A 14,335-nucleotide genomic window follows, 5' to 3' on the forward strand; every position below is an offset into this window, starting at 1 on the left:
CCCTTTCTCTCTCATGCCGTGCCTGACACAGAACTCCAGGAGGGGATTATTTGAAGTTATTTATGCCACTGGCTTTATGGAGTGGGAAGCTCTCAGTTCCACAGGACAGGTCAAAATGTTACTGCTTTTGGCCCAAGGTCATTGTAAGACTTACTGAGCAATGAATAACTACTGAACAATCTTTAAAATAAGTTATAAAGATCAAAATAGAACAAAGGCAGAGTGAGCTTCTGAGTACAAAAATAAAATGTTTGTAGTTAGTGTTGTGAAAGAAAAAGGTTGCTCGATTGTAAGTTCTCAGACGCGGGGACCAATTTTTGTCCATCTTTTTGTCCCTCACAGAGCATGGCATGGTGCCTTGCCCATGGATGGCATTTAAAAATTGTTTTTGGACTGATGAATCACACTAATCATTGCTGCCTTAGAATCATAGTCTTCTCTAAAAGAGATCTAGTTTGGAATTTAAAGCAACCACTGCAAATAGAGTGACAGGAAGAGCTAGCAAGCCTCCATGTCCCAGCCGGGCAATTTACCTTGTCCACACAGTTGGTGTGTAAATGAGAAGGAGTCAGAGGTACTCCACAAAACCTGGGGCATTCTTCCAAATACAGATGGCATTTGCATTTTACCTTTTCATTAGCTTATATCATCTTTGGGGGGAGAAAATGCTATGTAATATATAATATAGCATACAGGTAAAAAGTAAAACATTTTTAGGCAATTAGCTGGCAATATTTGACCGAGTGAACCTTGACTGGAAAACTCTATGAGCTGCAGGTCACTGGGGATAAATACAAGCACTGGCTTGTCTCTCGCCGGGTTTTCTTTTTAGCATGAAGTGCGAAAAAACAAACAAAAAAAGGAACCCAGTAGATAATACCATATTCAGTCATTTGTTATATGCTGCATAATATTTTATTAAGCCTTTCCATTGGAAAGTGATTATGAAATAAGTTGATTCTGAGTAGTGTAAATGTACCAAACAGTACTAAAAATATCATTAGCAACTCCTTTGCACCCACCATTCACATTGAACAAATGTTAACTTTCACAATATATACATTATTTTTTTAAGGAAAGAAAATATTATAGATTCAGCTAAGTCAGTGCTCCTTTCTCCCTTCTCTTCCCTCCCCTTCCCTGCCCTCCCCTTCCCTCCCCTCCCCCTTCCCTCTCCTCCCCTCCTGTCTCCTCCCCTCCCCTCCCCTTCTCACGCTGGTATTTATACTCTTACTGCATATGCATGAACCCATATTAGGAAAAATGACCAGGCTGAAACCACCCAATGCTGGTGATGCTGTAAGGAAGTGAGGACCCTTGCACACGGTTGGTGGGAATGGAAACTCCTATCCTCATACTGGAGAGCAGCTGGACAGTGAGCACTAGCAATGAAGATGGGAGTGCTCAATGCCCCAGAGATTGTGTCCAGGCTGCCTCCTTTACCCATTTATAGCAGGAGGCCGAGAACCTATAAGGATGTTCCTTGAAGCTCAGAAGACTGAAAACAATCTAAATGTTAAAGGGATAATCAATCAGTTGTGATACATTCAAACAACAGAATATTATACATCTGTCAAAAGAAAAAAGCTACACATAATGTATCAATGTGGTTAAATCTAAAAAAAATGTTGGATAACAAAAGTGAATAAAAGTACTTGTAAATATAGTATTTATAACATTTTAAAAACACACAGATTCCCTTGAATTTTTATTTCATTTTCAACATCCAGGTGTGGAGGTTTAAAGTAACTACAATGCTTTAGTAGAAAGGCAGGCAAGGGGGTGTAACTGTACATTAAAAGAGACTTGAGAGAAAAAGGACCATATTTTGCTGCCAGTTTAAACAAACTGTCAGATCATATTTCATGAATTCATGGAAATCTGAATAGTGTCTGGGCATTTCATGATATTATTTAACTACTGTTTATTTTCTTAGGTGTTTGGCAATTGCATTATGATCATTTTTTAAAGTACCCATCTTTTAGAAATATTTGCTAAAATAGTTATAGATGAAGTCACGTGGTATCATCTGGGCTCGGCTTTGGAACAAGGAAAGGAGGAGGTAAGTAGAAGTATTGACGAAATAAGATTGACTCTGAATTGATATTGTTGAGCCTGAGTGATGGGTACACAGAGGTTTATTATGCTAGTCTGCCTTTGGTATATACTCAATAATTCCGTAATATATGGTTAAAAACCTATACATGGTAAGTGCCAATAAAATGTCTTTCTTAGAATCTTAGGACTATAGAGTGCTGGGTCTCTATTTCCCCTAAATCATTTTTGAAGGATAAGAAATGTCCTCAGTGGAAGTGCACACATCATCTCCCTAGAAAATTTCTGCTGGTAGCTCCCCTCCTGGCTTAATGGGATGAGAGAAGGAATGAGTGCTCTGGGTTTTATGCTGTGATCAGGGCCCAGTCTCCATTGATGCCATCAGGTGTGAAGACTTAATATCCCTCTTTCTTTTTTGACATTATAAACTTTGGAGGAGGTGGTTCACAGCTCCTGGACATTGTGAATATTATTTTGTCCTTGTATGTATAATCCAAATACTTCAGTTCAGGTTTGTTCCCACTGCGTATGAACCACAGCAGGGTGCAGGGCAGCAAGCAGGACTCTGTGGGGGCAGCTGGAAACCAATCCGAACAAGGACGAACCCCTTAGCCCCTTCATCTATTACATTGGACAGTTAGACTAGAGGCTCTCAAAATTCCCTTCTAGATTTAAAGATTGCTGCCATTCTTTCCTATTCTCATTATCAATTGCCTTCCCAAATGTGAGGTGGCTTTCTACAACATTTATTCCCTCTAATGATTTTGAAATCCTAGTGGTGTTGGGGTGGGGGGCCTTTGGACTTGGCAGGGTTTGATATTCACAAATCTTTCTCCTTATTGCTTATGACTTCATTGTCCCTCTAAATGTTTTCAGATTTTTCTCTCTTCAAATTGTTTCATTATTAGACAGTAATTTCTGAGCTCTTGCAGCAAAGATTGATTCCATATTTGCTCTCCTTCTTATAATGGATCCATATCTTGTCTGTTCTTTGTTAGTTTAAAAAAAATAATTATGAGTGGCCAAGGCAAAATGAAAATTCATGTCTTCATAACTCTGCAAAGCAAATCATCTTCTAGACCTTTCTCTGTCTTTAAAATTGTCATGCAAATGGTTGACTTGGTTTTGGGCCCAGATCTAGCTTTTCTATCTTTCTGCTCCCATTATCAGAAGATTGGCTCATCAGCATTTGTTGATTTTGTCACATCTTTTGTGATAATCAAAGACTGGACTTAGCCCTGCGTTTTGCGCTCGGACTTTGCAGATGAAGGACAGGGACTGTGAGCAAGATAAAGGCTAACAAGGCTTCGTTACATAGAAAGTTGCCCCCAAAGAGGTGCTAGTTGTTTGTCCACGTGCAAGACACACCCTAATTTAAACAAGAAAGTTCTGGGTGCATCAGAAAGGGAAGTAAATTCATCTCTGGATTCATTAGGATGTTTCTTGCTATTTAAATATCCCTCCGGGGAGGTGGAGTAATACTGGGGACTGTTGAGCTGCCTGGAGTGGCCTTCCCGGGTGGAAGGGGCTGGAACACCACCTTCCTCAGTCAAGGCAGAGAGCTGCGGTGGGAACTGCACTGGATGGTGATTCACATTAAGATCCTTCCAAGGCCAAAGCCTCGTCTTTTCTTTGCACTCCTAGGGTCCCCAGTACAAGCTCATTCCCACAGTAGTACACGAGCTGGTATACACTACGTGGTCAGCAAATACAAGCTCAAGGGAATTCACTTGTTTAATGTTCTCCCATGAAATCGTGCCTTTTGGGGGAACTTCATACTTAACTCAGTAATGATCTCTTGTTTTCCTAATGCTGCCTTTTATTTTTTAATGGGATGTATGAAGCAACTTGCCTTGGCATGCACACGTTCTTCCTTTTTCCTTAGAATTTAAATTAACCTTATACAATCCTGGCCTTAAAGGCCCTTTTTAAAGAAGATGGCAAGTTGCTTCTGCTGCCGAGTCCTCTGCAAGGCGGGGCACATCTGAGTTGCTGTCCGTCATCAGCACAAATGCTATAGTATTGCTTTCCAATTTCAAAGCCGTAATTTAGAATTAAGGGTTAGCAGATGTGGGAGATTTGTCACGATAGAAAGGTGCTTTCATTCTGTTTTTAAAGGCATCTTAATAGAGTTTGGGGTTTCTCTGGAAACCTGACTAGCTTGTTTGAAGCACAGTCCCTGCTTGATTCTCCCGGGACAGCTTCCTAATAAACTTAGGGGTTTATTGTGAAGGAACTTCCTGTCTGGGCCGCAATGGCTTGGGGGACCCTGGTTTCGTTGTGCTCTTACTTCACATTCTCCCCGCGACCAGCGATGGGTGGCGGCAAAGTGGGCCTTTTGGCTGATGGAGAAATGAAGTTGGGGTGTGCATTTTACATGGGGAGCTCTGAAGAGGCAAGGGCCACCAGGGTGCCTCCCCTAGATTTTTCTGGGAGGCGTTACCAGCACGAGGGATCCAGGAACTTGCGTCCCACTTGCCTGCGCCACCCTGCCCACCCTGCTCACGCCCCCCTGTGCCTCTCCAGCTCTGATCACCTCTTCCCTAAGCCCCTTCCTTAGTGCGGTGCGCGTTCTCCCTGGAGAAGACTCTCCACCCGACCACAAGAAAAACATATGAATAGTGTCTATTTATATTACTTCTATTTTATCTAAAAAATAAGAACTAAGTTAAGCATCCTAATGCTTAATATTTGGAGCAACTGTGACGGCCTTATGAGAACTGTACATCAGATGATGTGTCACCTGTCACAGTTGGACAGGGGGGACCCAGGAGAAGAAGGAGAGGCCACATTCATTTAAAGGGTTGACAGGCATCCCGTGAGTTCGTGACTTCTGGGGCGTTGTCGTGTCCTACATTCAAAATGCTACAATAGGTCGGCCCTCCTGGTTCATTTTAGAAAATCAAGGTCTTCGAAAAGAAAAAAGAAATACTTCGAAATAAGATCAGGAATATCCATGAAATAAGTTATATGCCATGCGGAGTTTTACCGGTTTCCCTTAGCAAACTGTATAAGAAATACCATTTTCAGAGATGAATTTTGGCAATTTCTTGTATAAAAAGACAAGGGTTCTAAATGTCCTCACCTTTTCTGTGCTGTCAATGGGCTGTCAGTAAAAAACACAAACAAAAACTTAATGTCTCGTTAGGGTAAAATGGGCAAGAATTTAACTGCTTTTAGGAAGAAACTCAATACTCGAGACACAGCATTTTTGAAAACTGAAATGTTTCCACTGTTTGGCAATTTTGTTGCTGAGACGATATATTGTAACCTATAAAATCCCTTAAATCTGCAAATTAAGAAATCTCATAAACAGAGTTAACTTTCAAATGAAGAGTTTCAGAGATTTGAACTCGTTAAAAAATGCAATGCCTTTTGATATGCAAGACCATCTGATTGTTAAAGAAGTTGGTTAGCCAAATTTCAACAACAACCTTTGCTTAATTGATGGGTGGGATTGAAAAAAAAAATAGTATTTTGATTTAAGCAAAATGATGCACTTCCTCTTTTTGGACGTATGTTTATGTGAAATAGCCTTTTAACCTACAACATCTACTAACAAATATTGAAACAAACAGAATTTGGAATCAGAGCTACAAGTTGCTTTATCACAAGTGTTATAAAAAAAACAAAACCCAAGCTTTTCAAAAAAGAAGTATTCAAACTCATTCAATCGGCCCTCCTGAAACATTATTAGAAATATTAAAATGAGTGTAAAATTTTGATGACAGTGAAAATATTTTTGTTTCATTAATAAAAAATGAAATGAAATTTAAAATCATTTTAACAATATGATTTCAGATGTATCTCAACTTTTTAAAGTTTGTATTTTAAAAGATGAGTGCAAACGTTTTGAATATGTATTTACATGGGGTAACTGTTCAAAATTATGTTACTGATATCACCATGTGATCAAAAACCGGGGCTGCTTTGAGGTTGTCCTTTCTCTTTCTAAACTCCTGAAGCGTTTGTTCACTGCGTATTTCATTCTCAAAGATCTTCACTTTCTAGGAGTGCGCGGCGTACGAAGCCTTCACACTTCTTGAAGACACTGTGTGCTCTTCTTCATCCCCTCCTAACAAAGAGTGCAGGGCCTTTCTCACAGTACATGCCTGCTTAAGATTTCTTGCCGGGTTATTTCACATCATAAGCTCCTGGAGACCAAAGCCTGGATATCATTAATCTTTATATTCCCTAGAGCCGCTTTAATTGAATCGCATGTAATTCCGAGGCAGTCGGAAGAGTGTCCTCTCCACGGAGAGCCTCTACAATGGGGCTGGAGGCAGACCTCCTTTCTTCGGTTAGGCAGTCCTGAGGTCCTGCTGCCCAGGTTTTCAGAATCCTTGACTTCTCTGACCACGGGGGAATAATGCCAGTCATCTCAGGAGCTGAGTTTGGGGGAAACCACTTGTGGCTTTGGACAGATAAAGGCGGTGGTAACTTGTCTCCAGAGAGAACCGGCTCCGAGCAAGAACACACAGCTAGGTTGCTCTGAGAGCCTCCAGGGCAGGTAACCGGGACTCCAGGGGGTGCTGAGAGGGTTGGGGGGGGAGAGAGCTCAGAGATCGGGGCACCAGCAGCAGCCGCCACTGTCTCTAAGGCTCACTGGGCATATTCATTAGTAGGCATTGCCCTGGAGGGGTCCACAAAGGAGTCTTTCAGAGCTGGGAGTCTTTCTGGGGGTGATGCTTATTAGGGCCACCGTGGCTTCCTGGGCTGTTGGTGCGGAGAGGATTGTGAGTAGTGGCACTCCGAAACAGGCATATGAGGGCCACGGAGGCCTCCTCTGTTCCTTTCAATTAACTTTGGCTTTTGTCTGTTGCCTGTGGCTCAAGCCCCAGCAGACTGACTAGACAAGTTGAGAGGCTGGAGAGAAATGCAGTTAACGCCAAAAAGTTTGACGCTACATCTGCTGAGTCTCACAGCACGCCAGGTGGTCACACGGCGGGGGTGGTCGCACCCTCTCAAAGGGCTCTTTATATTTCTTTTTTTTCCTTTCCTCTCAAACGTGGCATAACTGTATCCTTAACCATAAATACCATCCCTTATATAATACACCAATTATTGTAGCTGTGTGTTCGTACTTGATTGTGAGAGATTTTTCTCTCTTTTAAATTTTGAAAAAAAAAAAAAAAAGAAAGAAAAGAAAAACAGGGAAGAACAAAGAAGAATGCACCAAACATGATCTTAGGAAAATGTTCACATTTTTAATATTTAGGCTCAGCTAAAATAAACCCTGTTGACCATGCTAGCGCTTGAAGAATTCCATCAAATGGTAGGTAATCCATGCTTTATTTTCTTCCTGGTTTTAATAATTGCATTTGTTTACTTAAATACTCAGGCTGGTTATTTATGACCTGATAGAAAACATATTGCCTGGGACATTATGAGAATAAGGTTCTAGTCTAGACTTTCCACCCCTCAGTTCTGTGCTTCCAGACAAATATCTTGACTTCTTGGCAGGACCCTTACTAAATAAATACAATTCTGTTAAACAAACAAAAAAAAACCAAACAAACAAACAAAAAAAGTCAAACACCTCCAAGTCTTCTCTGTTCCAGGTAAAACCCCTCACTTTCTTCGTCTGTGTTTCACATGAAATGAATTCTAGACTATATTCCATTTTGATCGTGTTCCTCTGGAGATTTTAGCATCTGCCAAATCTCATCTTAAATTTTGGTGCCTGGAATTGAACTGATTTTCCAAGTATGAAATAATTATACAGAAAGATCGGGTTGATTAATTTCTGTGATCAAGGCACTATACTTCTGTTAATGAGAGCTACATAAAAAATAAATAAATAAAACCTTCGAAGTCTTCCCCCCCCCCCCGCCCCGCCCCAGCAACATTACACTGTTGGCTCATATTAAATAGAAGCTCAATTAACTCCCTTAGATGCTTTCATATAAACTGCTACCAAACCTGGCCATTGCTGTGTGGAATTGGTTCTTGAGCTTAAATACAAACTTTCTATTTAAATCTGCAAAGTCTAATTTTATTGGTTTTAGTCCAGTGTTCTAGTCTGTTACGAAAGTTTTGAATCTTAATTTTGTTTTCTCAAAGACTGCCCAGATTTGTAGAATTTCCAGAGGGTTTGAATACCCTCAGAGTTAACAACTGTCCCTTTAACTCCTTCTGGGCATGATTCAAGTGACTCAAAATGCATGCTATTATTTTTCTCTTTATTGAGGTTTTTCAAGAAAAAAGATGGCAATGTACACAACAAAATATCCCTGTATTCTTCATAAAAACAACAAGCATTGTCTCCCCATTGCTTGAGACTTTTACATATTGCTGTGTCTGTCTGGTTAGCAGGTGATGGATGTGCCACAGAAACAGGACTTTGCATTGCCTACAGGTGGGTGCCCGACTCTGTTATTTCTGTCGGAGAGGATATTGCATCTGATGTTGGATGGGGGAGGGATGTCTTACATTTGTCTTTTATCCAGAGGCAATTCTCCTGCCCTAGTGAGAAAAGGAAAGACAAGGAAAGGGAAAAAAACAAAACAAAACAACAACAACAAAACAAAACAATACTCGGTATGCGTCTAGTGCTTTCCAATTTCTGCTGGAATTCAGCTTAATGAGGACTCTCATTTCAATATTAATCTTTTTGGTCCCCTCTACATTGCTTGTATCTCTCTGGCAGCATTTCATATAGTCTGTCCTGTGTTAAGATTGTGGGATTAATCTGCATTTCTCTCTCCTTTCAAACTGTGTTTTCTTAAGGAACAAGGACCATGCCTTATCCATTCTTATTCATTCTTGGAAGAAGCATTGACTGAGCCCACTCCGTGCCAGGCTCTGTGCTAGACACTCAGTTCCGTGCCTCCCTCCCCCATGTGACCAGCACACAGCTCAGCTGACTTATTTGAATTGAAATCAATCTACATGACTTGACCTAAACCAACACTTACTGTCTATTTTGTAAAGGCTGTGTGTGAAATATGAAAGGATTTATTGAAGGGGATCCAAATCACTGTAAATTAAATTAGATCTTCACATATTTCAGCTGTTCCCTACTCTCCTCAGAGCACCATTAACTGTTTGGAGTATCTAAGCTATGACCAAAAACACGGAAGTACTGTGAAATATAGACTGATATCCAAACCACTCCATAGGTGAAGTGGAGATTCAATGCCAAAAATAAGTTTGGAATTTACTAAGTGCCTTTAAGAAAAGCAGCTTGAACATTTAAGCCCACAGATTGGTTAAAATTATGGGGCCTCTGGAAAAGGGAGGCATGTACATATTATATAATACTTACCTAACATCAAAAAAAATGGGAGTGAGAGACAAAGAGGGACAGAGAGAGAGATAGACAGGAACAGAGGATGAATGGTCTTTTCACTGCTGAACATTTGGATCAGAATTACATGGTATATTGTGGGGGAGTGGTCATATGTTTTCTTGGCAAATATCTATACGTATATTCAAGTTCCGAGCGCTATGCCAGTAGTTTTTTTTTTTTTTTTAAGTTTTCCCATTACCTTTTTTTTTCCCCCCAAATACAAGCTTGGACAGACTCAAGGCAGCAAATACTTCTTCCTCAGTTTAAGATTTGACAATTTAAGAGGAAAAAGCTCATTCATCATCTTTCCCTTTTAGAGACCATAAATTATTGGCTCATATACCATGTGGCTTGGATTCTAGGAAAAGTCAGTGTAAACAAACCCAAGTTACAATGCGTGGAGTAAGAGAGTGAGTCATAAACAAAACATAGACATATGCTCTCATATAAATAAGGGCCTGGATCATCAGCTTCCCAAAGTCTGCTTCCCATTAATTACACAACAAAATGAACTTTCCATATGTAAAGCCCAAATCACTTAACTCTGGCATCACGCATGAGACAAAGACCAGGACTGTGACTATTTAGGCACTAACAAACCTGGATTTCAAAATAAAGGAAAGTCCTCTCAAAATACCTCCAGGTATTGGAGGGCAAGATAATTCCTTGGAAGAGTGTTTTTGAGCATTGAAACTATACCTAGCCACCCAGGAACTCTGCATGAGGCTGGCCTGCATCCCCTGCTGAACTGAAAGGTAATATGAGGCTTACTCTCTTTTGTTCTGAGCTCTGTCATCTTTATGGGGCAAGCCGTGGGTCCAGGCCACACAGGGTGTTCAGACATCGCTGGGATCAATGAACAGCTGAAATTCCCTCATTAGTACCTTCTCTCTGTCTTTTGAAACTGCTCATTGGTAGCAGAAATGCATGTTTCCTCATTATTGCATGAAGGCTATCTGGTCTCCCTTAGTTTAACGATGTATCAAAGACACATGCAAAAATTGCTGGGGAAGAGGATTCAACAGGTGGAAATTCTGAGAGGGGGAGGCAGCCGAGTTCCCTCCTTGTGTTCCTTTCCAAAAGCAGACCTCGTAAAACAAACTAACAGAGTGAATTACAAAGGACACTTAAACAACAGATGTCACATTTTAGGAGTCCTGGTGGGGGTGGGGAGGTGAGAACAAGGGCTTTCATTCTTTGCTAGGGGCGGGGTGTGCTGGGTTTTTGATCATTCATTTACTCGACATTTACTTTGGTAACATCTACTTTGTATCACACCATGGACTCTGAGGTAGCGTGCCTGCAGCCATGTGAGACTAAGGGAAAGGGGAAGAAACGATCCTTTTTGGAGCACCCACAGCGGGCTGCAGTATTTCACATTTCCTCATTTAATTGTGATCACAACTGCATGAGGACATTACTACCTCTGTTGTACAGAGATGAGAATGGGAACCTCCAAGGTTGAATGGTTTTCCCCAAGGCACACATCTTAGAAGTGATGGACTCGGGATTCAAGCGAGGGCTTCCCTATTTCAAAGCCAGTTTCGTACCGTATTTCCTTAAGGAAGCAAAGACGACGGGGAGCTAGAGAGAGTAAGAAAGCTTGGGTTTCCCTGTTACTTTTCTACTATTGACTGCATCAGAGTGCCAAATTTCCTCTCAATTTCACAATCTCAAAGGCCTGTTCCAACCTCCGAATTCCATAGTTAAATAACGTAAGATGTTAGTACCGACTACTCGTGCTACTTCTGCTAGATGGGGTGTCCCTGCGCATTGTTTTGATCCTGTTACTCTGTCCAGTCCAAATGCCTTTGATGGCTCCTTCTAGGGGGCCAGGCTGCCAGGATAATGAGTGAAGTTGGTCAGGACCCTGAAGGAAGATGGGGGGGGGGAAGGAGAAGAATGAGAAACAAAAGAGAATATGGCCCATTTAATGGGGTGGATGTTATTCTGTATCAGTCAATTGTTGCCAGGTAGGAATCCGAGCCCAGAGTCATCAGGTAGTCTGAGTTTCAAAAAGCCAAAACTCTTGATTATTAGGTAAGTCTTCTGATGTTGACAAATTAATTTTTTTAAGAATGTATAACCCCCTGTCAAAGTACAACTGCAGATAGCTATTGACTCATGGTTGCTGTTTTGCCATCATTGCCTCTCACAAGGGTCACTGTGCCTCATTCTAGAATTTCAGGGACTCCATAATCTGACACCAAACCTCTCTTGCATCCTCACTGCTCATCATCTCCACATATACTCCTACCTCAGAGATGCTGTAAATCTGCCCCATCTGCTTGTCTGCTTATTTAATTCAATCCATCCCCAGAAAGCTCTTTCAGCTCTTCTCTTCCCGGATCACTTTACCATGTCCCTCGAGCTCCCTAGTACCATTTGGTTGGAAGTTAATAACTTGTCAATCGCTCAATGATATCTCTGTTAGCATCTGAGATTGTTCTTCAATTTATTCACTTGTTACTATTATTTGGTCATCTCATGTTTTGAGTCAGGCCTTTCCAAATAGCATGAAAGTACCCCAGGGCAGGGGCTGATCTTATACTTGTAGGTATCAGAGTGGCAGGTACGTAAAAATTATTTGACAATTGTAACAAAGCCTTATAGAAGTTCCGGTAAGATGAACTTGATATAGCATTTAATACCCTCACTGGTAGGGGTGGGGGGCTTTGACTGTGCTCTGAGATAGGAGTATTTGGAGCAGGGAGTGAGGATAAAACTTCCAAAGATAGTTAATGGATGTTATGATCTGAGTCATAACATGACTAAATTATGACTTAACATGATTAAATCATGACACAGCATGACTTCATTCTTGACATGAGAGGGGCCATGACACAGTGATATATTGTTTTGAATATGTGATTGGTGTTTTCGTCTGCTATTTCTTTCTCACTGCTGCCTAAAAGGCAGAAATTACTTTTTCTTTTTCAGTGATGGGGAAACTGAGACTCAGAAGTTTCAGGAAGACTCAGCGACTTACCTACAGGAACAATTAAGTCCTGCAAGGCTATACCATAACCCTGGCCCTTGAATTCCTAATCCATTTTCCACTATATATCTGTGTGGTGGCCAGAAAGAGTCCAGATTTCCTAATTCCCTGCAGGTAAGGTTTGTACTTCAGTTCATCTGTCTGGGCTCAATTTCCTCATCACCGTCTGCCATGAAGAGGTTGGCAGAGGGCCCTTCGAGGCTGGTCTAACCCAATCTTGTCAGGTCGACTCCAGTTTAAGCAACAAGAGAAGGAGATGCCCTGGGAGGATGCAGTGGGATTATTTTAGTGGCTCCCAGAGGTAGAATGTCTGTTTGTCTCTCTGTCACGCCTGTCTCATAATCCTTACTCTGCTTTCCCTCACTGCCTCCTTTCTCCCTATCCCTCTCTCTCTGTCTCTTTATTGTAGACTGACTACAGCCTGCCTGGGCCACTAAAGATCATTCTTAATGACAGTCATTACACAGTTCTTCCACGTTGCCTGAGGCCATTTCCACAGCAATGAGCAGGAAAGACCTTGCCTCCTTTCTCAACAGCTGGGCACACTATGCCAACTTCATTGGAACCAAGAAGTTTTTCAAAAACTCTTCATTAATTACAGGAAACCCAAAGCACGGTCTCCCCCTTCTCATGAACACAGTTGCTTTCAGTGGCCACTAAATTATCTCGCCACCATTAAACCAACAATCTAATTAGACCTGTGGAAACGGAAAGAGCCAGAGAATGAGGCAGGCACACCACTTTCATCTCAAAACTGATCATAAAATATTTGTGCCCTTTCGTTCCTGGCCACATAAAATCTCCCCCTTGAAGAAGTTTCTTTTCATTCTCTCCGATTTATAAAGAGGAGCTTGAATATTTGATATAAAATGAGTATCTTAATAGAAATCACTTCACATAGGGGAGGTTTTCTTTGCCGCATTTCGCCGAGCGTGGAGCCCTCATTACAGTAATCGCACCTGACTCCCCCTGCGTGTGACGTCTCATAGCCAAACCTCCCACTGGGCTTCGGTGGAGGTGGGAATGACACCATCACCGGGAAGAAGAGAAAATGTATTATTATCATTACTCTATTTTTAAGAGGGTCTGACTGTGGCAGGAGGTGGGTGGGAGCATAATCTGTACGAAGCATTCAGAGAAGATAAATTGAGTTAAATTCCTCACAGACACAGCACTTTTCAAACCTGTTATTATACCTTCTGTCTTTCCTAAAATCTCAACTCTGGAGGAAAAAAAGAGTTAAATCAAGTCCAGACATATTTATTGAGTATTTGCTACGCACCCAGCACCGTGCAAGGTTCTTGACACCCAAATATGATTACAGGTTGCTTAATAGCCTGGCTTTTGCTTCTCTTATTTTCATCCCTTAGAACAAAAGGTTCTGGGAATTTATGAGAGACTCGATACTCATCAAAGGGGACAAAACCGAAATAGGAAATATGATTGCTGCTCTTGGGAAACCAGTACTCTGGTCACAACGCGAGACACTTATATATAAAGTAATTAAATTACAGCCTAGCTTTCCATTGAGTGGCTCATCCCCCAAACACCATAAAAGAGCTGAGTGAGGGGAGATGCAGTACAGGCTCCTCTTCTCTGAAGAAGCACATACTTCGTACTGAACAGGCTGTGCTATATAGGCTGACACTCACCTTGAAAATCATCTCCCCCCGAGAATATCCCCGTGGCTTAGCCAGGAACTGGGCGGCATTCCTGAACACAAGACTCTGGAGGCCCCAGAGGTCCCTTTCAGTAGCTGCTTCTGCTGAACATTCTTAGGATGGCTTGCTGTTTCTGGTACTGATATGGAAAATAAAGGCAAATCACTGCCTCTCGACTCAAATGAATATAACGCTAAAGTATGTGTTTTCATGCACCAGATGGTTTTACGCAGCAAACAGTTGTTGTTTAGTTCATTTTGTCTAATATTCAATGATTATCTATTGTTTGCCCACCTGGGTGCCAGGTACTGGGGGTTTTAAAGTTGAATA

At 41.5% G+C, this 14,335-nt stretch overlaps 1 protein-coding gene across 5 annotated transcripts in view; it reads right to left on the bottom strand.

Moving 5' to 3' along the window:
* SETBP1 (SET binding protein 1) overlaps positions 1 to 14,335 on the bottom strand; it is a 363,437-nt gene that overhangs the window by 6,863 nt on the left and 342,239 nt on the right. The window contains exon 6 of one of the 5 annotated variants that reach the window (XM_078060381.1): positions 8,224 to 8,520. The exons of 3 other annotated variants lie outside the window; for them this stretch is intronic. In XM_078060381.1, the coding sequence (XP_077916507.1) occupies positions 8,408 to 8,520 (113 nt within the window). In that variant the 3' untranslated portion in view covers positions 8,224 to 8,407. Of the gene's footprint in view, positions 1 to 8,223; positions 8,521 to 13,977; positions 14,145 to 14,335 lie in introns of those variants that run through there. One more of the 5 variants, XM_078060380.1, reaches the window with a different exon arrangement.

This window comes from Halichoerus grypus, chromosome 13, assembly GCF_964656455.1.
Source record: "Halichoerus grypus chromosome 13, mHalGry1.hap1.1, whole genome shotgun sequence".
NCBI lineage: Eukaryota > Metazoa > Chordata > Mammalia > Carnivora > Phocidae > Halichoerus > Halichoerus grypus.